Source organism: Oryctolagus cuniculus, chromosome 13 (assembly GCF_051225735.1).
Source record: "Oryctolagus cuniculus isolate XC-2025 breed Fujian yellow rabbit chromosome 13, ASM5122573v1, whole genome shotgun sequence".
In the NCBI taxonomy this organism is placed as follows: domain Eukaryota; kingdom Metazoa; phylum Chordata; class Mammalia; order Lagomorpha; family Leporidae; genus Oryctolagus; species Oryctolagus cuniculus.
Genome location: NC_142879.1, coordinates 21,470,292 through 21,496,020, shown reverse-complemented (window position 1 = coordinate 21,496,020; position 25,729 = coordinate 21,470,292). Strand labels below are relative to the sequence as shown.

General features: G+C 44.5%; 1 protein-coding gene across 15 annotated transcripts in view; it reads right to left on the bottom strand.

The window, feature by feature from the left end:
- Positions 1 to 25,729, bottom strand: part of SRGAP2 (SLIT-ROBO Rho GTPase activating protein 2) — a 282,651-nt gene that overhangs the window by 176,348 nt on the left and 80,574 nt on the right. For all 15 annotated transcript variants that reach the window (XM_017347830.3, XM_051821257.2, XM_051821256.2 and 12 more), the window contains one exon: positions 1,446 to 1,638. In XM_017347830.3, coding sequence (XP_017203319.2) covers positions 1,446 to 1,638 — 193 coding nt within the window. The remainder of the gene's footprint in view (positions 1 to 1,445; positions 1,639 to 25,729) is intronic.

Below are 25,729 nucleotides of genomic sequence, written 5' to 3'. Positions count from 1 at the left end.
CACAAAGCCAGAGTTGAAAACCTCTGCTATAGATGATATAGTAAGAACTGCAATCATTCAGGCAAAAGATGATGATCTAAACTAGGGCAATGGTGAAATGGGAAAAGTCATCGAGACAGATTAAGTTCATGAGCTGCAGGCCACACCTTCCCCACCCCCATGTAATCCTATCATCAATCAGATGACCCCTCTCCAAGATGTATCTCCCTGGACCGGCACTGAGGTGTAGTGGATAAAACGGCCATCTGCAGTGCCGGCATCCCATATGGGCATCAGTTCAAGTCCCGGCTGCTCCACCTCCTATCCAGCTCTCTGCTATGGCCTGGGAAAGCAATAGAAGGTGGCCCAAGTGCTTGGGCCCCTATACCCATGTGGGAGACCCAGAAGAAGCTCCTAGCTCCTGGCTTTGGATCAGCTCAGCTCTGGCCATTTGGGGAGTGAACCAGCAGATGGAAGACTTCCATCTCTCTCTCTCTTTGCCTCTGCTTCTCTGTAACTCTTTCAAGTAAATAAACAAAATCTTAAAAAAAAAAAAAAATGATGCACCTCCCCTTACCTGGGACTCCAGGGCAGTACCATGTAACCTCTCCTCTTTTCAAAGCTAATAAGAACCCTGGAGAAGGGGAGAGCGCGATCTTTTTTCTCTCTCCTTACCTCGTGGACCCCGGACAAGTAGAGCAGGGTATGAAATTCCCCTTTTTACCTTTCCTGGTCCACTCTTCCTAAATGAGTTCCTCATGGGCCTGTGTACTCCTCTCACTTTCTAAATAAACCTTACCATGCTGCATGCTGTGTGTGCCTGGGCTTAGAATTCTTCTCTAAGTAAAAGGCAAGAACCTGAGATACTAATTTTGTCCCAACCTGGCCACAACAACGGGAATGACAACAAAGGGGCCAGTTGAATAAAATATGATAAATACGGAAAGAACAGATCTTAGCAGCTGCTTAGCTGTGAAGGGATTTAGACATATGACTACAACACCATTCATTTCTCCTGGTTAAAGACAGTTTGATAAAATAGTTAAGAGTGCAGAAACTGGAGCCAGATTGTTGGGGTTTGAATTCTAGCTTCACCAGGGATTTGCATATGTGTATGACTCTGGTTTAAGTTCCTTTTAAGCCTCAGTTTTCTCATCTGTAAATTAGGGATAATAATAATAATAATCAACACATGGAGTCTGTTGTGGGGTTTAAGAAAGTTAGCACCTACACAAAGCCCTCAGAACTATTCCTGACACACAGAACTATCAAACTGTCTGTCGTTACTATTAGCACGGGTCACCATGTATTCTGATCTTTGAGCTGCACATAAGACTGATCTGAAAAAGGAGAAGTTCTTGAGGCTTTCAATCAATTTGAAGCCACTGGCTCATGAATTCAACTGGATCTAAGTGACGCATCCCAGACCCCAAGGTCTCCAAGAGCGACAACCACAGAGCCCCTACTTGAACTGCTGGTCCTTGGTGCTGCGGGTCTTAGCCAGAAAGCGCTCAGCCAGCTTCTCCAGGTTCCGGGAGTAGTCCATCTCAATCTCAGCCTTCTTCCGGAAGAAGTCCTGGAGGTCCTGCAGCAGCTGCACCCGGAGCTCACACTGTTGGTCCAGGCATTTCATCTGCTCTGTGAGCTGAGCACGGATCTCTGCAACAAAAACCAGGAGACAGTCAATGGACAGTCCTAAATAAACACCAAACATGCAAACATGCACTTACCTTCAATTTCCTTATTCTCAGGTCCCCGGAGAATCTAAAAACAAGAAAGAAAAGAAGAGAAGAGAAAAGGAAAGAGAGAGAGGGAGGGTGAGAGAGAGGAAGGGAGGGAGGGAAGAGAGGAGAGGAGAGGAGAGGAGAGGAGAGGAGAGGAGAGGAGAGGAGAGGAGAGGAGAGGAGAGGAGAGGAGAGGAGAGGAGAGGAGAGGAGAGGAGAGGAGAGGAGAGGAGAGGAGAGGAGAGGAGAGAAAAGCTTATAGTCTTTAGTGGCTGTAGGACATGAGTCACCTCCAAAAACCTCCAACAATGCTTTCCGGACCATTAAAGAACATTGTAAATCACGTATCTGCCAAATCACTTAGGAGAAGCTACTTATTCTACCTAATAATACTCAAAAGTATCATTTATTGAACAATTTACTGTGTTTCTGGCTCTGTGCCAGAATTTGGGCTTTCTTCCAACAGAAAGCCAAAAAAATTTCTCTCCTCACCACCCTAAGAGGTACATACTACTTTATCCCTAATTAAACATGAAAACATTGAAGCCCTTTTCTTAAAAAAAAAAAAAATTTTTTTCATTTGAAAGGCAGAGTGTCAAAGAGAGAAAGGGACAGAGATCTTCCACCTGCTGGTTCACTCCCCAAATGGCTGCAATAGGCAGGGCTGGGCCAGGCTCAAGCCAAGAGCCAGGAATTCCATCCAGTTCTCCCACATGGGTGAGAGTGCCATCTTCCACAGCCTTCCCACGTGCATTAGCAGGATCAGAAACAGAGCCGCCAGGACTTGAATTGGCACTCGAATATGAGATGCTAGAGGGGCTGGCACTGTGATGTAGTGGGTAAAGCAGCCGCCTGCAGTGCCAGCATCCCATACGGGTGCCGGTTCTAGTCCCAACTGCTCCACTTCCCATCAGCTCTCTGCTATGGCCTGGGAAAGCAGTGGAGGATGGCCTAAGTGCTTAGGCCCCTGCACCCACGCGGGAGACCCGGAAGAGGCTCCTGGATCCTGGCTTCAGATCAGCCCAGCTCCTGCCGCTGCAGCCATCTGGGGAGTGAACTGGCAGATATAAAACTTGTCTCTCTCTCTCTCTCTCTCTCTCTCTCTCTCTGCCTCTGCCTCTCCAATAAATAAATCTTCATTTTTTAAACAGATTTATTTATTCATTTGCAAGTCAGAGTTACACAGAGAGAAGAGAGGCAGACAGAGAGAGAGGTCTTCCATCCGATGGTTTACTCCTCAGTTGGCTGCATTGGCTGGAGCTGCTCCAATCCGAAGCCAGGAGCCAGGAGCTTCTTCCGGGTCTCCCACGCGGGTGCAGGGGCCCAAGGACTTGGGCCATCTTCTGCTTTCACAGGCCAAAGCAGAGAACTGGATCTGAAGTGGAGCAGCCGGGTCTCGAACTGGTGCCCACATGGGATATCGGCGCTTCAGGCCAGGGCGTTAACCCACTGTGCCACAGCGCCAGCCCCATAAATAATCTTTAAAAAAGAATGAGATGCTGGAGTTGCAAGCAGCAGCTTATTAACCCACTGCACCATGATGTTGGCCCCCAAAACTCTGAGTCTTGAAGGAGTCAAGCTATTAAGTGGTGGAACTAGAACTCAAACTCAGAAGACTGATTTTGTAGCCTAAGCTCCTACTTATTATACTTTCTCTTATAATTTCAAAATGTTTTTCAGTATCTTCATGAAGTAGGGTGAAGGTCTGGACATTAAAATGGAGGCAGAGGGAGATCTGCCCAATGCTAATGGTAGAAACCCAAAAATAAACAAGCCCCAGGATTTCTAGGTGTCACTAGGCTAGTGTCACTGTCACTCAGATTTCATAGTTTCCAATATCACAGAATGTAAATCTATCTTCAAGAAGCTGACTTGGAAAGACATTGTTTCACACAGTATCTCCGTTACCTTATCCTCATGGATGCGTCAGAGACTCTGCTGTATCTGGGCTGGCCAGAACGCTTGTACAGAGCTAACAACCTCCACCCCTCTGCAACTGCAGCAATGGGAGCTCCAGGTGCAATCGGATCTGCCTCATGCACAACCCTGCACTTGTTATTGACAAGAGACTTGGTGTTCACAGGAAGCAGCATGCCAGTGCCAGACTGCTTTTCAGCTCAGCAAAGGGCCACAGTATGAAGGTAGGTCCCAAACGCCATCTCAGTCAGAATGGGCAGTTTGTTTTGAATCCCCTTCCCTGGCACGCATGCTTGGCTCGAAGTGCATTAAGATGTGACAGGGACAGAGAGTACCTATATTATCCCTTTCACTAGCCATGCTCCAGATGGATTCCCAAACAGTGTAAGTGTAACACCACTTTCTAGCTGTATGTAATGCAAGGCGGGGTGGGGGAGGAGACTAAAGTTTTCATCAGAGAGATGAATCAGAGGCAAATTCAGGATCAGGAGTACAATGCTGAAGGTTGCAACCATTCCTTTCGTGAAGTAACAAGAAGATGGGAAAATAGTGCATTGAGTTTTGCCTTGAGGTACTTAGGGGTCCATAATCCATCCCCATCTTTTTTTGTTTGCTTCTGTTACGGATATCAGTGTGTAGCATCAATATGTTGTCCTCGCTGAGTGATCTTAGGGGATCTGCTATTGCAGTTCTCACCCTCTCCATCCCCATGCCTCCCCCTCTGCCAACCACCAATGCCAACCAGCCCTGCAATGACCTCACCTGAACTGAAACTGAGCACCGCAGATTGTTTCAAGCAGACAGAAGGCTGAGCAGAAAAGCCGCCTACCTCATCACTCATCAAAGCTCTCTTGTTCTGTGTTTTTTGGAGTCTGATTACAAGGGTGTTGGGGAGAAAAGATCTGCAGAGGTCATGTCAGGCATCTGGTTCTTACCAGGCATTTCTGGATCTCTTAAAGGCAACAGGCCTTGCTGAGACTATTCCTAGAGGCATCTTTTCCCTTTCTGTGCATTAATGAAAAGCTGGGACCGGTGGCTGTTAGGTGGAAGGGACTGAGAGCACAGAGTCTGTTCAAAGTGATCTTCAGGTACTCAATCAGGAGCAGATTACAGGGGAATATGGAGACCCCTCTGAAAGTCCTAATTCTTTGCCTCAATAATCTCATTAACAAAGGATACAGAAAAGAACACGCTTGACTGGATGATACCTACCCCCTACCATAACAAGAGGGGCAGACAAAGTCCCACGACAAGTTCTAAAAGTAGGCCACTCCAGGGTTGTCCTCTAAAGAACAAGCATTTCGTAGGAGGCCTCTGAGATACATGAATTAATCCAAAAAGCCCCCAAGCCTATCCATCAGTCCTGGAATGCCACCCAGACTTTCTCAGGTGCCTCTCCTGAGTGGAGGCACAGCACAAACCACATGCCGCTCTCTGGGCCCCCATGTGGGTCCTGAAGGAAGGGAGCCTGTGTCTAATGAACACGTCTTATGGCTTTTATATACATCACCTCATTTAATTTTTACAACCAGCCTACAAGGTATTTCCAATTATCCTGATTGCACATATGAGAAAAGTGAAGGCTCATTAAGTAGTTTACCAAAGGGCCATACGAGTAGGCGCAAGCAAGGCTGAAGCTGAATTAAAGTTCCTCTGACCTTCTGATAGTAGGGCAGGAGGACAAGAGAAGTCATCACTGGTTTGGAGTCTCTGAAGGTATTACTACAAATCTCACACCTGGAATACTGTCTCTTCCATCTTCCAGGAGAGGAGCGGTTCAGTACCCAAAGTCAACACTGAATTACCCCACGGACTCACTAACCAGCCCATGTTTCAACTAGTCTATAGCCTGATGGGCCCCTTCTCTACTTCCTAGACGTATTCCACAGGGCAGCTTTGGAGGAAGTGCTTTTCTCTTTCTTTGATGCACCTTGAGATCTTCCAACAAACCCAGAGGATGGAGACAGTGCAGAAGCAACATTCCCCATCCTGATCCAAGAAAAGAAGTGGCTCTGCCAATAGATACCACCTGCCACGATAGTTTCTTTGTGATATGACATCCTCCACACTCTACCTCTAATGAGAAGCCTCTCTTGCTACTACCATCTTCAGAGCATCTGCACAGACATAAGGGAGACTCTATCCGCCCCACCGCTAGGTCCACAGCTCCAAGACAGAACGGTTGCTCTGTTCAGGGCAGAATGTGCTGCTTCAGGCCTTGCTGCTGCTGCTGCTGCTAAGACAAACAATGGTCCCCAAGACAGCAGCTGTGCCAGCTCCAGTCTTCTGTCCATGCACATGGACAGGGGCAAGAACAATAGGCCACTGAATGCCAGCATGCCTGGGCCATGTGCCCAGGCTCCTCTGCACCCTGGCCTACCAACAAGACACAAAGGCAGAAAGAAAAAAAAAAAGGCTATTTATAAAAACATAGAAGAATTCTTCAGAATTCCCTCGTGTGCTTAGGCAAGTATACACGTGCACGTGTGGACACAACTCAAAGACACACACTACTCACACCACCCACACCGTGCTTCACCCCACAAGCTCAAGAAGGCTCTACAGATCCTTACAGTTGGGTGACAGTGTCTGGGCTATGGGGGATGATGGGGTTCTTGTAGGTTCCTTCCCTACAACTGCATGGAATGAAGTCAAGCTTTCACTTCCCACAAGCAGCTGTATGAAAGAATTCCCTGGCTTTCCACAAAGCCAAAGTACCAGAGTTACCATGAAATACTTGGGGTGATACATGCCAAAAATAACCTTCCCTGGGCACCCAATAGTGATTTACCAGCAAATTTACCCAGCAAATCTTTTTTTTTTTTTTTAATTTGAGAAGTAGAGTTATAGACAGAGAGAAAGGTCTTCATCTGCTGGTTCACTCACTTCCCAGTGGCTGCAATGGCCGGAGCTGAGCCAATCCAAAGCCAGGAGGCAGGAGCTTCTTCCAGGTCTCCCATGTGTGTGCAAAGTCCCAAGCATTTGGGTCATCCTCTACTACTTTCCCAGCCCATAGCAGAGAAATGGATCAGAAGTGGAGCAGCCAGGACACAAATTGGTTTACCCTACTCTACCACAGCATCAGCCGCAACACAGCAAATCTTACTGAGCCCCTCCCGTCTGGTGATGGTGGCAAAGACCTAAGGCCTGACCCAATGAAGCATGGCTTGACAAAGAAGAGGAAGGACAAGACAGCAAAGAAAGTCTTAGGTTTTTGTTTTGGATATTCTTTATTATATCAGAGCCATGGTAATAAGCCTCAACTTAAAGATTAAAGATTTAAAAATCATCAATACCATAAAGAAATCAAGTAGGGGTCAGTGCGATGGTGTAGCAGGTAAAGCCTAGAACCAGCAGGTTTGAGTCCTGGCTGCCCCACTTCCAATCCAGCTCTCTGCTACGGCCTAGGAAAGCAGTAAAAGGTGGCCCCAGCACCCGCGTGAGAGACCCAAAAGAAGCTCCTGGCTCCTGACTTCAAATAGGCACAGCTCCAGTCGTTGCAGCCATTTGGGGAATGAACCAGTGGATGGAAGACCTCTCTCTCTCTCTGCCTCTGCTTCTCTTAACTCTGCCTTTCAAATAAATAAATAAATACATACACACATATATAAATAAATACATAAATAAAGTAACAAGCTTAAAAAAGAAAGTCAATGCCATTGGATTCTTTTTTTCTATTATGTCCTTTGAAAACAATACTAGAATAAAAATTGCAGCTTTCCTTCCAAGAGGAACCAAAAATTTCAAACAAGTTTCCTGAGAAACAGATTTGCTCTTTGCTTGATATTTCCTTTAAAGAGTCAGGTCAAGGGCCGGCGCTGTGGCTCACTTGGCTAATCCTCCGACTGCAGTGCCGGCATCCCATGAGCCAATTCTAGTCCCAGTTGCTCCTCTTCCAGTCCAGCTCTCTGCTGCGGCCCAGGAGGGCAGTGGAGGACGGCCCAAGTGCTTGGGCCCTGGAGGATGGCCCCGGAACCTGCATAGGAGACTAGGAAGAAGCACCTGGCTCCCGGCCTCAGATCAGCGCAGCGCCAGCCACAGCAGCTATTTGGGGAGTGAACCAATGGAAGGAAGACCTTTCTCTCTGTCTCTCTCTCTCTCACTGTCTATAACTCTGCCTGTCAAATAAATAAATAAATAAATAAGAGTCAGGTCAAAATTTAACCTCGCTATTTTAGAATTAAGATAGTAGTGATGGTTTCACAATCTTGTGAAGATACTTTAAAAATTTTTTTAAAAAAACCTGAATTGTATACTTTAAAAAAGAATGAATTTTATGGTATGTGAATTATATCTTACCAAAAGAAAACAATCAGGGGCTGGCATTGTGACACAATGGGTAAAGCCATCACCTGAGATGTCAGTATCCTATGCGTGAGGGTTCATGTACCAGCTGCTTCACTTCCTATCCAGCTCCATGCTAATGACCTGGGAAAAGTAGTAGAAAGTGGCCCACATGCTTGGGGCCCATGCCACTTATGTATAACACTTGGATGAAGATCCTGGCTCCTGAATTCAGCCTGGTTCAGCCCTGGTCAATGCAGCCACTTGGGAGATATCTCCCTCTGTCTCTCTCTGTCTCTCTGTAACTCTGACTTTAAACAAATTTAAAAATATTAAAAAAAAAAAAAAAAGGAGCCAGTGATGTGGCATAGCAGGTAAAGCCGCTATTTGCAGAGCTGGTATCCCATATGGGCGCCGGTTCAAATCCTGGCTGCTCCACTTCTGATCCAGCTCTCTGTTATGACCTGGGAAAGCAATGGAAGACAGCCCAAGTCCTTGGGCCCCTGCACCTATGTAGGAGACCCAGAAGAAGCTCCTGGCTCTAGGCTTCGGATTGGCACAGTTCCAGCCATCTGGGGAGTGAGCCAGTAGCTGGAAGACCTCTCTCTCTCTCTCTCTCTCTGCCTCTGCACATTCTATTTACCAAGTACCATCCTGCGAACTAGGGAGAAAGTTGCCTAACAAATAGGCACAAAGGAAGGAGGGAATTCTTGGTTTCCATTTCTTCATTTGTATGGGTTAAATTAAGTCCTGCATTGAGTATTCCTAAAGCTAGTCTTGAAAGCTGCCCCTCAGGACATCAGACTTGGCCATGACATTGAACTCTACTGGCAGATCACCACTCCATTATTTCCAGAGAGTGTCAAATCAAAACCTGCCAATGAATGCTTTTATGTGCGAGTTCAATTCCAGGATCAGCAGACACACCCAAAAAAGCTTCCCCTGCAAAACGCTGCCTCTGTCCAGGCTCAGGCACAGCTGAAATTCACCCACACTTGTCCTGAAAGTTAGAAGGAAGCTTATTTCCTTTTTAGAAAGATGTCGAGAAGTTCCAATAAGGATGCGACTCGAAGAAAACCCAGTTCTCATGGATTCTGATTATTTAACAAAACCAGCCAGGGCCCTGCCACACCAATAATCATGTATGTAGACTCTAACTTACAATACCTACAAATGCAGGTCATAGTCCTCTGAAAACTGTCCTTACTTCAGAGAACACTCCGGAAATGCATCCGTCCGCAAAGTTCAGGTGGACAAAGGGGTATTTTGTTCCTTCTGCTGCTTTCAATTCTGAACTATTAGTTTATTTCTTTCCCCCTTTCAAACTCTATCTCCTTCAGGAATGTCTCTGATTAAGTCATGAATCTCGCAATTCTGATAAGAAAATGGGGGTAGGGGGCAGGCTGAGAGAAATCCGTAATCTTTCAGGAGAGTCACCTTCCAGTCACCTTGATGTGCCGGCACCCAGGGGGCAGGGCTGTGACTCCCCGAGGCTCCGCTGTCAGCACGTGCAGCATGAGATCAGCCCATGTTCTCCACTGGGAACCCGGCCTGTCTGCCCGTCTTTTTCCACAAAATCTGTCTCACCTGCTTTTATCCCTTTCACAAACACATGATGTCACCTCAGCCATCTCAGGAATATTAATTCCTAGTACCTTTCCAGCCAGTGTTATATAAGAACACAATTGAGGCTTTCATCAGGCTCTGTACCCTATCTATCTCCTACCAAGACTTCTTATCGAAATGGTAATCAGCCCCTTTCCAAACTACTCCCCAGGAAACCAAATGCTAGCACGCTCTGCCAAGTCTTGCTCTTTTCTCTGACCCTGCTGGTTTACCTTTCTACAAACTTAGTAATGGAGGGCTCTTAAAATCCTTGCTGGACAGGTGTGAAAAACAAAGCCCAGAGAAGTAAAGGGGGTTGACCAAGATCATACAGCTACATAGCTGCAGCTCCATGACTATAATCCAAGTCACTGGGGTTCTAGTCCAATATGCTTTCTTGTTCTTACCGCAAACATTTATTTGAGTACCTTCCAGGTGCTTGGGGATATAAGGACAAAAGTCCTCCCCCAAAGTTGGCAAGCTAATGGGAAAGAAACACATAGAGTGCAGAATTCTGAAGTATTAAGAAGTATAAACATCCCTGTTCTTAAAGAACTTACAATCTGGGGCCGGGGCTGTGGCGCAGCAGGTTAACACCCTGGCCTGCAGTGCCAGCATCCCATATGGTCACTGGTTCAAGACCTGGCTGCTCCACTTCCTATCTAGCTCTCTGCTGTGGCCTGGGAAAGCACTAGAAGATGGCCCAAGTCCTTGGGCCCCTGCACCCACGTGGCAGACCAGAAAGAAGCTCATGGTTCCTGGCTTCGTATCAGCGGCCAATTGGGGAGTGGACAATTGGATGGAATACCTCTCTCTCTCTGCCTCTCCTCTCTCTGTGTAACTCTGACTTTCAAATAAATAAAATAAGTCTTTAAAAAGAAGAACTTACAATCTGTGAAGATATGATCAAAATATGTATTTTAAAACATATAACTATCTATACATAATTACACAAGACTATATCATTACATAGTACATAAAATTCCATGCTTCTGTACTCCGTTGGTACATGAAATTAAGAATAAATGCAACAGGCCGGTGCCATGGTGGTTCAATAGGCTAATCCTCCACCTAGCGGCGCCGGCACACCGGGTTCTAGTCCCGGTCAGGGCACCGGATTCTTTCCCGGTTGCCCCTCTTCCAGGCCAGCTTTCTGCTGTGGCCCGGGAAGGCAGTGGAGGATGGCCCAAGTGCTTGGGCCCTGCATCCCATGGGAAACCAGGAGAAGCACCTGGCTCCTGCCTTTGGATCAGCACGATGCGCTGGCCGCAGCGCGCCGGCCGTGGCGGCCATTGGAGGGTGAACCAACGGCAAAAAGGAAGACCTTTCTCTCTGTCTCTCTCACTATCCACTCTGCCTGTTAAAAAAAAAAAAAAAAGAATAAATGCAACAAGGGTGGAGATTGTGGCACAGAGGGTTAAGCCACTGCTTGGGATGCCTGAATCTCATATCACAGTGCCATTTGAGTCTTGACTACTCCGCACTTCCAACAAAGCTTCCTGCTAATGAGCCCAGGAGGCAGCAGATGACAGGTTCCTGCCCCCCAGGCCCAGCTGTTGCGCGCATTTCTGGAGTGAAACAAGGGTTGGAAGGTGTGTGTGTAAGTGTGTGTGTCCCTCTCTCTCTGTCAGTCTGTCTTTCAAATAAGTAAATCTTTTTAAAAAGAATAAATTCTACAAGTTAATATTTTGAGGGCTCAGAAAGATCAGTGGGAACTAACTTTACTAATGTAAGGCTTCTTAAGGAAGATTCAACTCCTCAAGAGGAAGAAATTTGTCTGGTTGACTAACATGCTCCTGGGACCCAGTATACTACATGGCATATAGCAGGGCTTCAAATATGTGAAGGGAAGGAAGGAGAGGAGAAAGCAAGCAAGGAAATAGAAGTCTAAATAAGTTTTCTGAGCATGGGTAGAATTTCAGTAAATGAAGGGCAAGGAGAGGATATTCCAGAGGAAGATAAAATCTAAGCCAAGGGATGGGAATGTTTGAGCAGGGCCTGATTAGAACAAAGAATGACACTGGAGCCTGGACAGAGATAAGTGTACAAGGGGAGAAGCAGCTCCAAAAGCCAACAGTATGGATTTCAAGTGACCAAAAATGGAACTGGTAAAAGCTTGTGTCATGATAAAAACAATAAATAAAGTTAAAGGAGAATCACAGAGGAGGCGATCTGCTGGACAGGTTCACAGCTTCCCAAGTAAGGAACAGAGTGAGTATTAATGAGCAATTCGGGTTGAACGGTGGAGGCGAACGTGGGAAGGAGAATTCCGAGTGGAAAACTCCCTGCACACACTCACGCTGATGACCAGTAATAACAAAGACTTTAGACCCACAATCCTAAAGCTGGTGATTCCAATCTGTCCTCCCCACTTTCCACTGGCCAGCAAACTGGACATGAAAGAGATCCTTGGATTCAAGGTAGAATAGTAATCTTGGTCGGAGGAAGAAGTTGATAGAGCAGTTGCGACTGGCCTGCCTGGCTTTCCTGTTGGAGTACAATTCTCTTTGTTGGACCCTGAGTTTGGCTAACCTTAAAACTGTCTTTCCTGTGCAGCAGTGTCAAAGCTATGAAAGACAGAATCTCTCCTCCCCTTACATTAACTCCACACTACCTGAAAACAAGGCCTGCATCTTTGGGGACACAGTGAAGCCCATCAGTGGGAAGAAGAAAAATGGCCCTACAGTTTCCAAAGGACACTCAGTCGGCCATTAACTTTCCAACCCCCAAGCAAAGACACAGAAAACAACTCCATACAGCTGATGAGGCGGGAGAGTGCAGGAGGGGATATCTCAATGAACTTTAATCATCGCGATTGCTCTGGCAGGCCGCCTTGGCCCTTTCAAGTGACTCAACAGCAAGTCAAAGACAAAAGGCTCCCAAATGAACAAGCTGCCACATCAAATGCCAAAGTAGTAATTTTAGTTCCTAGGCCTTGCCTGAAATGTTTAAGAAACAGAATTCCCAAGGTCTAGAATCTAGAATTAACTTGTACTACAAACTAAAGATGTAGCTGGGAGGACCAACAGCTCTTCTGAGAAATATCACCCAGTCTGATACCCCTGGCTCATTGCTAGAGACAAGTTCCACATCAGTCCCCAAGGACCACAATAATCAACCAACAAACCCAGCAAATCTCAGTGCGAAGAGCTGGGAGATGAATCATTGAGGCGTAGGAGAAAAAGTAAAACATTGTCTTATGCTCAAAGAACTTATAATCCAATTTGGGGAAAATGGACTAAATGCAAAAGTATGCATAAGTATGTATAAGACTGTGCATTTTAAGTGCCAAAACAATCGTTCCACACCACATTTGGAGAGGAAGAAATCAGTGTGAACCAGTGTGAACCTGAATTAGTGTTGAGGCTTTGAGCCGGGGAGAATTTAAAGAGAAGTGGGGGTGATAGAGGAAGGAGAGTTGTGGTTAAAGTGCTCCATACTGTGGACAAAGAAAGATAAGAGTCTTGAAAAGCAGGACAGGACAAGGAGTCAAAACTCAAAGGATTTCCTACTAAACAACTCCTAAAAAGACCAAATATCAATTCTGATTTGTTCACTACGCAAAAGGACAATGGTAAACTGTGTGTTGCTCAAGGCTCCAGCACAATCAAACTGAAACAACCAATTTTAAAATGCAGATCCTAACCTCCAAGAGAGCAAGCTCTGAAGGACCTACTTCATTTTGTGCAAGACACAGCTTAGCATGCAGTATTGGCACATTAGGTTTAGTTCAGTAAGCACAGATGAAGCACCTATTAGGTGCTAAGGAGAGGGACAAACAAAAATGATTAAAGACCAGGAGACAGACATGGTCCAGGAAATGCCTATGGTATATCCTGTTGAAAAAGGAGGTTTTTATTCCCCAGGCTCGAGTTCTCAGAAGTCAAGTCTGGAAACAGACATTTGGGAGTCATCAGCAGGTAGCTGGGAGTTAGGAAGGTAACAGGGATCTATCATTATTGAAAGTCTGTTCTGCCAGATCAAGATTATGCAGCACCCAAGAAGAACAGAACCACCTTGCTAACTGGCTGGAGCTGCCTGGACTGGAGAAGTTGCACTGGCTGTTCTGGTCTTTCCTGTTGGTGGTGGGTCAGTCTAAAAACATTTAGACTTGTGGTCCATGCTGCATGCCCCTAAGTGTCACCCCAGGCTTTCCCTATTGTCATTGAGCCATGAGACCTGGGGGGACATGCTCAGACAACAGTCATGTGATCAAGAAATGCATGGGAGGTGAAGCTCCATGAAGTCAGACTTCAACCAAAAGGAAACAGGAGTGGATAAATGAAATCTTTTCCTGTCCTCACATGAGCTGGTCAGACATACAGTAGCACCCAGATGGAATTCCAGGCTCCTGGCTTCAGCCTGGCCCAGCCCCATCCATTGCAATCATCTGGGGAGTGAACCACTAGATAGAAGATCTCTCTATGTCTCTCCCTCTGTATCACTCTGCCTTTCAAATAAAATAAAATAAAACTTAAAAAAAAAAAGAACAAAAACAACAGAGATGCAGTGGCTTCACTCAGTATCTGTGAAAATGTCCTTAAAGACTGAGTAACCAGCCTCTCATGAAGCTGTGGCCAGCTTCTAAGCAGGGATTTATATTTGCTTTGCCACCTTCTCTCTCTCATTCTCCTTTTCTCTTCATTCCTTCTTCCCTGGGATGGCTCCCACAAATAAACTATCACCTTTATTGATCTCTGGCTTTATTTTCTAGGGAATCTGCAGTAAGACACCTACCACATGCCAGGCACTGTTCTCGGTGATGGCTGAGAGGTCTCATCAAATCTCGTGCCTTAGTGGCAACAGAGAAAGCCTCGTGTGGGGCTGAGAAGCATGCAGCGTGGGTACAAGGACAGATGCTGTCAAGCGGGCTCTCCACCAATTAGAAGGGCCAAAACAGCCGGTACAGCTGGACTAGTGGCAGGCTATTCCAGCCCTTCCGGAATGACACTTTTATTCTAGCAGATCCTGAAGAAATAGCTAATCAATTGTATTTCAAGAATTCAACATATACGTTAACTGATTGGTCAGTTATCAGAATCGATTTAGCTGACTACAGCTTATTTTGTACATAAAGGTAAACTGTGCACAAAAGAGTTATTGAGGCATATGTTACATATTTAATAGTAATCACAGGTATAAGTGCTTACTGTGGAACCCTATCTCATCTAATGCTCAAAACACCCTAGGGGCACAAGTTCGTAAGAAGACAGAGTGGCTAAGAGCATGGTCTCTGCAACCAGAAAGGTCTGGGTTTTAATTTCAGCTGGGCTACTTGCTAGTTGTACATCCTCAGACAAGATGCTTAATCTCCCTAAGCTTGTTGCATTATGTATAAAACTACTTGATTATACTAAAACCTATTCCATTAGATTGCTATGAAGAGCAAAAGTACTTACTATATGCTTGGTGTCTAGTACGTCTCCACAGTCACCAAGGTGATAGTGCACCAAGGTTCAGAATGATCAGTTAACTACCTGAGGTCACACTGAACCAGACCTCAGCAGGATGTGGGCCTAGATCAGAACTCCTGACCATTCTGCCACACATTTGTTTACAAGGCTGAGATATGGCCTCATAAGATTGTCTTACACGCCCAAATCCTATAGTTCTAGGCTATAAATGTTGATTGATTAACAAAAGGACCTCTGGATTCCTTCAACATATCAAACAGAAGTCCTAAGATTAAGTCCTAAGACAGCCACTGTAAACTCCATATATGCTTTTGCTAAAATACATAAACAAATCTGCCTCATGGGCTCTTTGATCCTTTCACTTTTGAAACAAGAAGGGATAGAAAATGACAAGAACTGAATAGGACAAATTACTGGCTTCAGGTTTTTGCAAGCAAACCGTCTGTCTCTACATCTCCCAACTACCCCCTTCATACACACCTGGATCAAGTTTCATGAAACAAAATTCTTGATATAAGCCAAGAATTCTGACATTTCCTGTCTTTTTAAATGCTAGTTGCTGCTCACCAATTTGATTTCTTGATCTACAAAAAGGTCTCAATCTGCAGTTTGAAACGTTCTAGAATAAAACACATGGCCACCAAACACAGAATTAGAAAACAGTCTTCAAACTACACAGCTCCTTCTTTATGGTTATTATTAACTTAGAAAGGGCTTAAGTTTCACTTCTTGCTGGAAAAAGAAACTGTGCATTCTGGATCCTCCCCTAGTCCCTCCACAGTTCACATGAGCACTAGAAATTCAGAGAACACCAAGGAACAAGTGGGCATTTCCTGTGTGTGCAACTCATGTTGCTGTTACCCAATCCAAGGTGTGGCCTTGCTGCATCAGGGAAAGTCCTGCTGCCCTCTCTCTGAGCTTCATCTCGCTGATTTCAAGGCCCAGCAACTGTAGTCATTTGGAGCTAACAAGCTGTTGATCTAATGCAACAAATGAGTGTTATTATACAAGATGACTTCAAAATGTTTGTGGAAAAATGAGATTAAAATTTAATTTTAGAGCAAAAAACTGAAGTGGGAAATAGAGGTAAAACAAGATTGTTTGCAAGGTGATGATTATCGAAACTGAGTGGTGAATACGTGGGAGGACGTAACACTGTTCTCTATGCTTTTGTATATGTCTGATGTTCCTCATAAAACATTGGCTTATTTATTTATTTGAAAGGCATAGCAACAGAGAGTTTATTAATTTGAAAGGCAGAATGTATGCATGAAACAGAGATAGACAGAGAGAGAGAGAGAGAGAGAGATGGAGATCTTCCATCTGCTGGCTCACTCCCCCAAAATGGATCAACAGTCAGGTCTGGCCCAAGCTGAACGCATGAGCAAGGAACTCCATTCTGGTCTCCCACATGAGTGGCAGGGGCCCACATACTTTTACTCTGCTTTCCAAGGCATGTCAGCAGGAAGCAGGATCAGAAATGAAGCAGCTGGGACTCAAATCCACACTCTGATATGGGATGCCAGCATCTCAAGCAGCTTAATCAGCTGTGCAAACAATGCTGGCCTCCATAATAAAAAAAAATTTTTTTAAAGATTGATTGATTGATTTATATGAAAAGCAGAGTTGAGTGAGAGAGAGAGAGAGAGATCTTCCATCTACCAGTTCACTCCCCAATGGCTGCAACAGCCAGAGCTGGGCAGATCCAAAGCCAGGAACCAGGAGCTTCTGGGCTCCCATGTGGGTGCAGGGGCCCAATGACGTGGGCCATCTTTCACAGCTTTTCAACATGCATTAGCAAGGAGCTAGATTAGAAGTGGAGCAGCCAGGACTTGAATCGGCACCCACAGGGGATGCTGGTGCCAAAGGCAGTGGCTTTACCAGCTACACCACAGTACCAGCCCCCCAAAATTTTTAAAAATATAATTAACACCACATAAAAAAGGCTTAAGAGGCACATAGTAAATGCAAGGGAAGAAGATAAAAGAATCTACAAGTAGAAAAGGCATGTCCTAAACCAGGAAATGTACACAGAACAGTCAACACCAAACATACAATGTCTAAATTTCTGAACTTCAAAGATGAAAAGACAATTATGTAAGAATCAGTGGAGAAGAGACAACTCTTCTATTAAAATAAAGGAGAAAATCAAGTTGGTCACAGACTTCTCCACGGCAGCAGTCAAGGCCTGAAGATAAGGAAGCCATGTCTTAAAAAACTCCGAGAACTGTGATCCAAGAATATTATGACAAGCTGAGTCACCACTCAAGTGTAAAAAAAAGCTCCAAAATTCTCAAACTGGAAAGATCTCAGCCTACATAGCATCCAAGAAACCCACTTGAGAAAAAAACCCTATACTCAGGAGATCAATAAAACAAAAACCACAATAGGGAAGCCATGGTTAAGGAACAGGTGCTTAGATATATCAAGACCAAAAAAAATGGGAACATGCAGGTCAGAATATAAATGTAAGAAACCCTGCCAAGGACAAAATAGATATATACTATAAAAATTAGGAGATGGGGAAGAGCCGTGTAGAGAAATCTAAAAGCATGAATCACAGACTCCTTCCACGCAGAGCAGCAGCCAATTCATCTAAAAGTGAAGGTAGAGCTAAAAATACAGCTAAAAATATTATTATGACTCGAGCCTCCTAATGGTTTCCTAGTCATTTTCTCAACCATAGAGAGAACTTTCAGGAACTATTATCACTGGGAAAGAAGAAACATTATCCAAAGTTCAGCATTTTCTTCACTTTCATTCACTTCAGTTTCTTTTGCTAAACCCAAGGAAAACAAAATTCAAATTTCGAAGTACATATGGTATAATGCCATTCTTATAAAATTGTTTGAGGTTGGGACTGTGGTGTAATGGGCTGGGTCGCTGTCACAGTGCTGCCATTTCTTATGGGTGCCAGTTTGTATCCTGGCTACTCCTCTTCTGATCCAGCTCTCTCCTATGGCCTGGGAAAGCAGAGGAGATGGCCCAAGTGCTTGGGCCTCTGCACCCACATGGGAGACTCGGAAGAAGCTCCAGGCTCCTGGCTTCAGATGGGTCCAGCTCCTGCTGTTGTGGCCATTTGGGGAGTGAACCAGCAGACGGAAGACCTTTCTCTCTTTCTCTCTCTCTCTCTAACTCTACTTTCTCAAATAAATAAATAAAATGTTTTTAAAAAAATTGTTTCACTCTTGCCACCCATCCTTCTGTTTCTGCATACTAAATGTTACCACTGGAAGAGAAAGTACTTGTGCCCCATCACCAAATCCATGGCTTTCCCATGCTACCTGTAGGCCCATCGTTTCCATCTCATGTTTGTCTTCCTATCTGCAAGCCAAAACCCATCTCTATAAACCAGAATCCATCTCTTCTTGTTCACTGAAACTCTTTGCTTCTAAATTAAATACTCTGGAAAAAAAATAAGATAAAAATATAAAAGGGGTCAGTGATGAGGTGCAACAAGAGAAGCTGTGACATGTGATGCCAGGATCACATGAGAACCCTGTTTGAGTCCCAGCTGCCTCACTTCCAATCCAGCTCCCTGCTGCTGCACCTGGGAAGGCACTGGAAGACAGCCCAAGTACTTGGCCCCTGCCACCCATGTGGGAGACCTGGATGGAGTTCTAGGCTCCTGGCTTCAGCATGGCCTAGTTCTAGCCATTGTGGCCATTTGCAGAGTGAATCAGTAGATGGAAGATTCTCTCTCTCTCTCTCTCTCTAATTCTCCCTTTCAAATAAATACTAAAATATCTTAAAGAAATAAAATTAGTACACTCCTATTTTCTGTTATCATTTCCCCCTCTCTACTGGATCATTCACACAAGCAAATAAATACGCTGTATTTTCCCCCACTGTATTTTAAAAACACATCCTCTTGGACCTCCTGCCTCCTCCCAGCAAGATACCTTTTCATCTCAGCTTCTTTTTATAGTATCAAAATGGTAGTCCACACTCCCTGCCTCCACTTTCTGTCTTCTCTTTAGCCCACTGTAACCAGGCCCACACTTTCCAACTCTTCTGAGGAGTAATGACCTCCATGCTGCCAAGTCTCAGGTCTCCCATTGTTTCGCCACTCTCAGGAGTGGGGGTCAATCCTAACATGGCTCTAGATACACACTGTCACTTCTGCTGGACCTTCCTCCTTGCCCAACCTCTGAATGTTGAAATGCCCCAGGGCTCAGTCCTAGGACCTCTATTCATCTCTACTTGCTTCTGAGACTGTCTCATTCAGCTGTGTGCCTGGTGATTTCCAAACCGATATCTACAGTCCAGACGTCTCTCTGAATGGCAGTCCCCTACAACTAACTTAACACCTCCCCTTAGATGAACAACAGGTGTGTAGACTCAACATACCCAAACCTAGCTCTTGTCACCTCCCTTATCCTGCCATGCTCCCTGCCCCAGTAGTGGTGTACGCCAGAGTTATTTCAAACTCCCATCCCAATTCAGCCCTGTCTTCAAAATGTGCCCAGAATCAAGTCTTCTTATCCCCTCAACCATTCCTGCTTTAGTGCGACTCAGCACCATTTTGTTCTTAATCACTGCCATTACTCATAACTGGCCCTGCTGCCTCCACCCTTGAGCCTCGTAGTCTATTCTCAACAGCACAGCCCTGCTTATCATCCTCCAATGGCTTCACAGAGAAGAGAGCTGGAGGCTTCCCCAAGCTCTACATAGCCAGGATCCTGCAGTCTGTGAAGCTCACGCTTAACTGCTCATCTCCAGCCACAGCGGCCTCTCTGGTCTTATTAGAACATGCTAAGTGTACTCCCACCTCAGGACCTTTGCGTATGCCTCCCTCAGCTTGAAGCATGCTTCCCCACATGCAGATGGCTAGCTCCCTCCCTTCCTTTAGCTCTCTGCTCAGATGTCGCCTTCTCAGGGCAGCCTTTGTCCCCATTCCGTCTAAAAGAGCTCCTGACACTCTCTAGGCCCTTATTCCACTTTGTTTTTCTACACAACACTTATAATCTATGTAGGCATTTGTTTGTCATCTTTTCCTCCCATTGGAGGATAAGCTCCGTGATGACAGGGGCTTGATTTTGTTCCTTGCTGATTCCTGATGCCTTAGTACCTAGCACATGGAAAGCACTCAATGAATACACTTTTGAATAAATGAACAGCTGCTTGGATATGATGGGACTGGAAACAATTTATTGCTGATTTCTTTTGACTTTTCAGTTCTGCTTGTATTATTTTGTACTGAATATTCTGAATATTTACTACTTCTTAAAAATACAATAGTTGGGCAGGTGTTTAGCCCACTGGTTAAGATGTGAGCTTTATTCCCGGTAATGGCTCCTGACTCTAGCTTCCTGCTAATACAGATCTTGGGAGGCAGTTCAAGTAACTTGAATTCCTGATACCCACCTAAGAGACCTGGATTGCATTCCCAGTCTATGCTATTACAGGCATTGAGGAATGAACCAGCTGATAAGACTGGTCTCGTTATCTGTCTATCTCTCTGTGTATATCAAATAAAATTTTAAAAACCTTAAAATATCTAACACTATAATTATTCTTTAAAAATTAAAAGAGAAAGTCAACCCAAACCCAAAGGAGAGGCAACAGGTGTTGTATTACAGCAGGCTGACAGCAGGTTGATCTGCTACTTGGAATGCCTGCATTTCACACTGGAGTGCCTGGTTCCAGTCCCAGTTACTCAGTGCTTCTGATCCAGCTCCCTGCAAATGCACCTGGGAGGCAGCAGATGATGGCCCAAGTACTTGGGTCACTGCCACCCATGTGCGAGATTCAGATGGAGTTCCTGGTTCCTGGCTTCAGCGTGACCTATTCCCGGCTGTTACAGGCATTTGAGCAGTGAGCCAGTGGATGGAAGATTTCTGTGTATGTGTGTGTATGTGTATCTGTATGTGGGTCTCTCTGCCTTTCAAATCAATAAATAAATATTTAAAAGAAAATCAAAGGAAAGATATATTATCTAGTCAGTTCTGCTATACTTATAAGCATTACTCCCCCATTACTTATGACAGCAAAAAAGGATTTATAATGTAATACCCATGGGTATTTTTCATAATTAATGAAAACTTCTTAGGAAGAAACTATATTGGAAAAAGGGTTTTAATTACCCAGGACTGACCAGAGTGTGAAGAAAAGGCTCTCTTTTAAGAATAAAAGTTCGAGACCCAGCTGCTCCACTTTCAGTCCATCTCCCTGCAAACACACCTAGGAAAGCAGTGGAAGATGGCCCAAATCCTTGGGCCCCTGCACCCATGTGAGAGACCTGGATGAAGGTCCAGACTCTTGGCTTTGGCTTCAGCCTAACCTATCCCTTGCTGCTGTGGCCATTTGGGGAGTGAACCAGTAGATGGAGATCTCTCTTTCTCTCTCTGTAACTCTTTCAAATAAATAAATAAATCTTTAAAAATTGTGATCATTATAAAATATACACAACATAAATTTATCATCTTAATCATAGTAGTATTAAGCATATTGCCATTATTGTTCAACCATTACCACCATCTATATCCAGAATTTTTTCACCTTCCCCAACTAAAACTCTATTTATTTCTACTAAACAATAACTCTCATTTGCCCTTCCCCTAGTCCCAGGCAACCACCATTTAGGCCAAAGTGGTTCTGAGCATTCCATACTTTTTCATTAGCTCAATTCTTTGTCATATATCATAAAATATATAATCCTAGTACACTATGGGTTAAAAAGAAGAAGTCTAAAAATGCTGATGATGAAATCCAATTGTCACCTAGTTACATTAAAGCAGCATCAAAGTCCAGTCCACATCAAGATCATTTTCACCAGATCACTGTGGTATCTTTACCTGATTAACTCTTCTAGTACTTAAAAATCCAATGTTAAATACACAAAACAGTGATAACCACATCCAAAGTGGCTTTATCACCTAGAGAAAAAACATCCTATACCTGCAACATGTTACTGTCTTGCAAATATACAGCTGAAACTCCCTGTGGTATCCCACATGTAGAAATCACATGTAGAGGCAGGCTTTTAGCCTAGCAAGGTCAATGGTTAGGAAGCCCGTACTCCTCATCAGAACATCTGCATTTGATCCCAAGCTCCAGTTCCTGACTCCTGACCCCAGGCTCCCCGCTAATGCACACCCTGGGAGTTAGCAGGTGATGGCTTAAGTAAAGGGGCTGTGGCCACCTTTGTGGGAGACCTGGATTGAGTTTCCAGTTCCTGCCTTCCCCAGTCCAGCCTGACTGTTTTTTGTTTTTGTTTTGTTTTGTTTTTGTGACAGGCAGAGTGGACAGTGAGAGAGAGACAGAGAGAAAGGTCTTCCTTTGCCATTGGTTCACCCTCCAATGGCCGCCGCGGCCGGCACACCGCACTGATCCGATCGCAGGAGCCAGGTGCTTCTCCTGGTCTCCCATGGGGTACAGGGCCCAAGCACTTGGGCCATCCTCCACTGCACTCCCTGGCCACAGCAGAGAGCTGGCCTGGAAGAGGGGCAACCGGGACAGAATCCGGCGCCCCGACCGGGACTAGAACCCGGTGTGCCGGCGCCGCAGGCAGAGGATTAGCCTAGTGAGCCGCGGCGCCAGCCCAGCCTGACTGTTGTGAGCATTTTGAGAGTGAATCAGTGGATGGGAACTCTCTTTGCCTTGCAAATAATAAATATATATGTAAGAAGAAGTCATTATTTTTTGGAAAGTACACTAAAAATTAGATTAGAAAAATAGGTTTCTCTTATTTTTTTAAAATCATTAGCAAGTTATTAAATTTCCAATTACTTTTTTAAAAAAGATTTATTTATTGATTTGAAAGGCAGAGAGAGAGAGAGAGAGAGGCCTTCCATCTGCTGGTTCACTTCTCAAATGGCCACAGTGGCCGGAGCTGGGCCTATTCGAAACCAGGAGCCAGGAGCTTCTTCCGGGTCTCCCACGTGGCTGCAGTAGGCCATCTTCTACTGCTTTCCCAGGCCATAGCAGAGAGCCAAACCAGAAGTGGAGCAGCCAGGACTTAAATGGGCGCCCATATGGGATTCCAGCACCACAGGCAGCAGCTTTACAAGCTATGCCACAGTGCCGGCCCCCACATAATCTTTTAATTCCATTTTTCCATCAACATTTTTAAGTACTCATATTTGTTTTCAAATTAAGCATAATGTTTTTTTTAAAAGTTTTGTTTACTAATTACAGTTTTTATATAATTTAAATAAATTAAGTAATACAAATCACTTATTAAATGAGTAAAGGTATATTTATATATAAAATGGAGGCTATCAAATGTAAAATCTATATTAAAATAAGTTGAATAATATCTTAATAATGTTGTAGAAAGAAAATGTTTTGTCTACATTCACACCTCTATCAGTTTATATAAGTGACAACACTATAATTCCTAAGCATGTTCACAAAATTGTATTATCCTCAGGGCAGGCATTTGGCACAATGATTCAGATGTAGCTTGGGACACTCATATTCCGGCTTTCCATTCCACTGTCCTGCTAATACACACCCTGGGAGGCAGGGTGATGGCCTGAGTAGTTCAGACTGAGTCCTGAGCTCTTAGCTTCAGCCTGGGCAACCATGGCTTTGCAGGTGTTTTTGAGTGAACCAAGTATATGGAAGATTTCTCTCTTATCTCTCTTGTTTTTTTTTTTTGTTTGTTTGTTTGTTTGTTTTGTTTTGTTTTGTTTTTTTTGATAGGCAGAGTGGACAGTGAGAGAGAGAGACAGAGAGAAAGGTCTTCCTTTGCCGTTGGTTCACCCTCCAATGGTCACTGCAGCCAGTGCACTGCAGCCGGTGCACCACGCTGATCCAATGGCAGGAGCCAGGCGCCGCAAGGTGGAGGGTTAGCCAAGTGAGCCGCGGCGCCGGCTTGCTCTCACTCTTACTCTTTCTCCTTGTCAAGTAAGTTAAAGTAAATTATATTACTCTAAAAGGAGTTGATACATTTTAAAATGTTGGCAAATGCGAGACTCCAGTAATTTAAAAAAGATTCCTGGGCCTGCCTTCCAAGGGAATCCAGTCTGCCAGAGAAGATGGACTGTAAGAAGCAGTTACAATGTGATGGGTCCTTTATCAGGGAAAAAGCGGATGTTTTTGGAACATACGGTGACAAAGTTAATTGGTCTAGGATTCAGTAAAGGTCTCTCAGAGGAGCTGAACTTGAAAGACAGTTGTTAGACAGCAAGAGGACAGGCAAAGTGCTCCAGCCCAGAGGGCACAGCATGTCCAAAGGCCAGAGGAAAGAGAAGGAAAGCCACATGAAAGGAACTGGAATGGCAGAAGAAATTCAGAGTGGCTGGAGAACGGAATTTCCCATGGGAAGATGAGAAAAGGTGAGACTAAGAAGAGAGTCAGGGATCAAGCCCTGGAGAGCACTGCAGTGTCAGGAAGCATGGAACTGTTCCTAAGAGCCACGAGCCTCCGTGAATGTGAACATGGAAGAGAAATTAGATAAGCAAACTACTGTGTCTTAATGACAGAAGTGCTTCCCTCCAACAGAGAGCCACAGAAGAAGGGAAATAGGAGATGTTTTTATTTTCACAGGCCTCCAGGACTCCAAGAATCTGCTTATAAGGATTCCCTCAACCTGAATCTTACAAATAAAGCAAAAGGCACATACCCAAAAAAACACAAAGAGCCCGGTGATCCAAAGGTTAGCAAGAAATGATCGTGCAAGCAGACTGGCCCTATGGTCTAGCAGGATAACTGCGTGAGTCAAAGGAAGTGGGCCTCTGGTTTTTGCTCCTCATCCGAGAAACTGGGAAGTAGTCATCCCCTGCTTACTCACCTTGCACCATTTAAAGGCCAGGTCTCAACCACAGCTTCAACAAGGTAAGGGGCAAGGACTTTACCAGCTGCTTTTACTCAAACCATCAGAAAACAAAAAGCAGAAGGAAAAGGCTTCATAATGTACAATATGTCTGACCATTTCACACCTCTGGAAAAAAGAAAAAAAAGCACCCTGCTTTCAGGTCCAGAAATGGGCATATTCAGAATTTGCTTAGGCAGCAACAAAATCCAGAGCCAAGTCAGCTAACAATAAAAACATTGAACTCAATAAAATTAAAACCAAATTAAAGACATTAAAACATAACTGGCTAGGTTATACAGTCATGGCCAAATACAGCTGACAGCAAATCAGCCTGGCGTTGGGAGACCCGGGTTCTAGACCCTGCATGGACTATGTGACTTGCATTGATATTATCGTTGCAGAATTGGTCATGGCTTTACATGTCCCCAAAAGTTATCACCGATTTTAAAGATTCAAGAGAAAGTCAAAGCCAAGTGCTGTGGGTCCCATCAGAGAAAAGCACTCAAGTTTCTATTACTATGTTTGTCAGTATTTTTAAAGAATTTTACAGAAAATCACTTTAAATTATTTCATGTCTCTAGGCTTTCTGGACAGAGATTATATCAAAACTTATTTTAAATTTTTTTTGAAACATTAAAACACTTTTAAGCATAAAAGACACAAAAATCACAAAATGATAGGGTAGCCTAACTAGATGAGACTGATTCCCTCAGAAAAGTCAATTTCCTTTCCAATACAATGGACTTAGCTCAACTTCTAGAGACCCCCATCCCAGGTCTTTATTATTAAATGGAGCATTTCGCAGAACGAAAGGCTGAAAGCACAGTTCCTCTAATTCATGAGCTCTATTCCAGCACATTCTACACACTCTATTATGACATTCAGCACAATGTACAATAATTAGCAATTTACATCTGTCTTCCCTGCCAGACCAGGAGCACCACACGTTCAAGACCATGTCTTATTCATTGTTACATCCCTAGCACCTAGCTCAGAGCTGGCATAAATGTGGAATTGAAATGAATGGAAATGAGTTTGTGCTT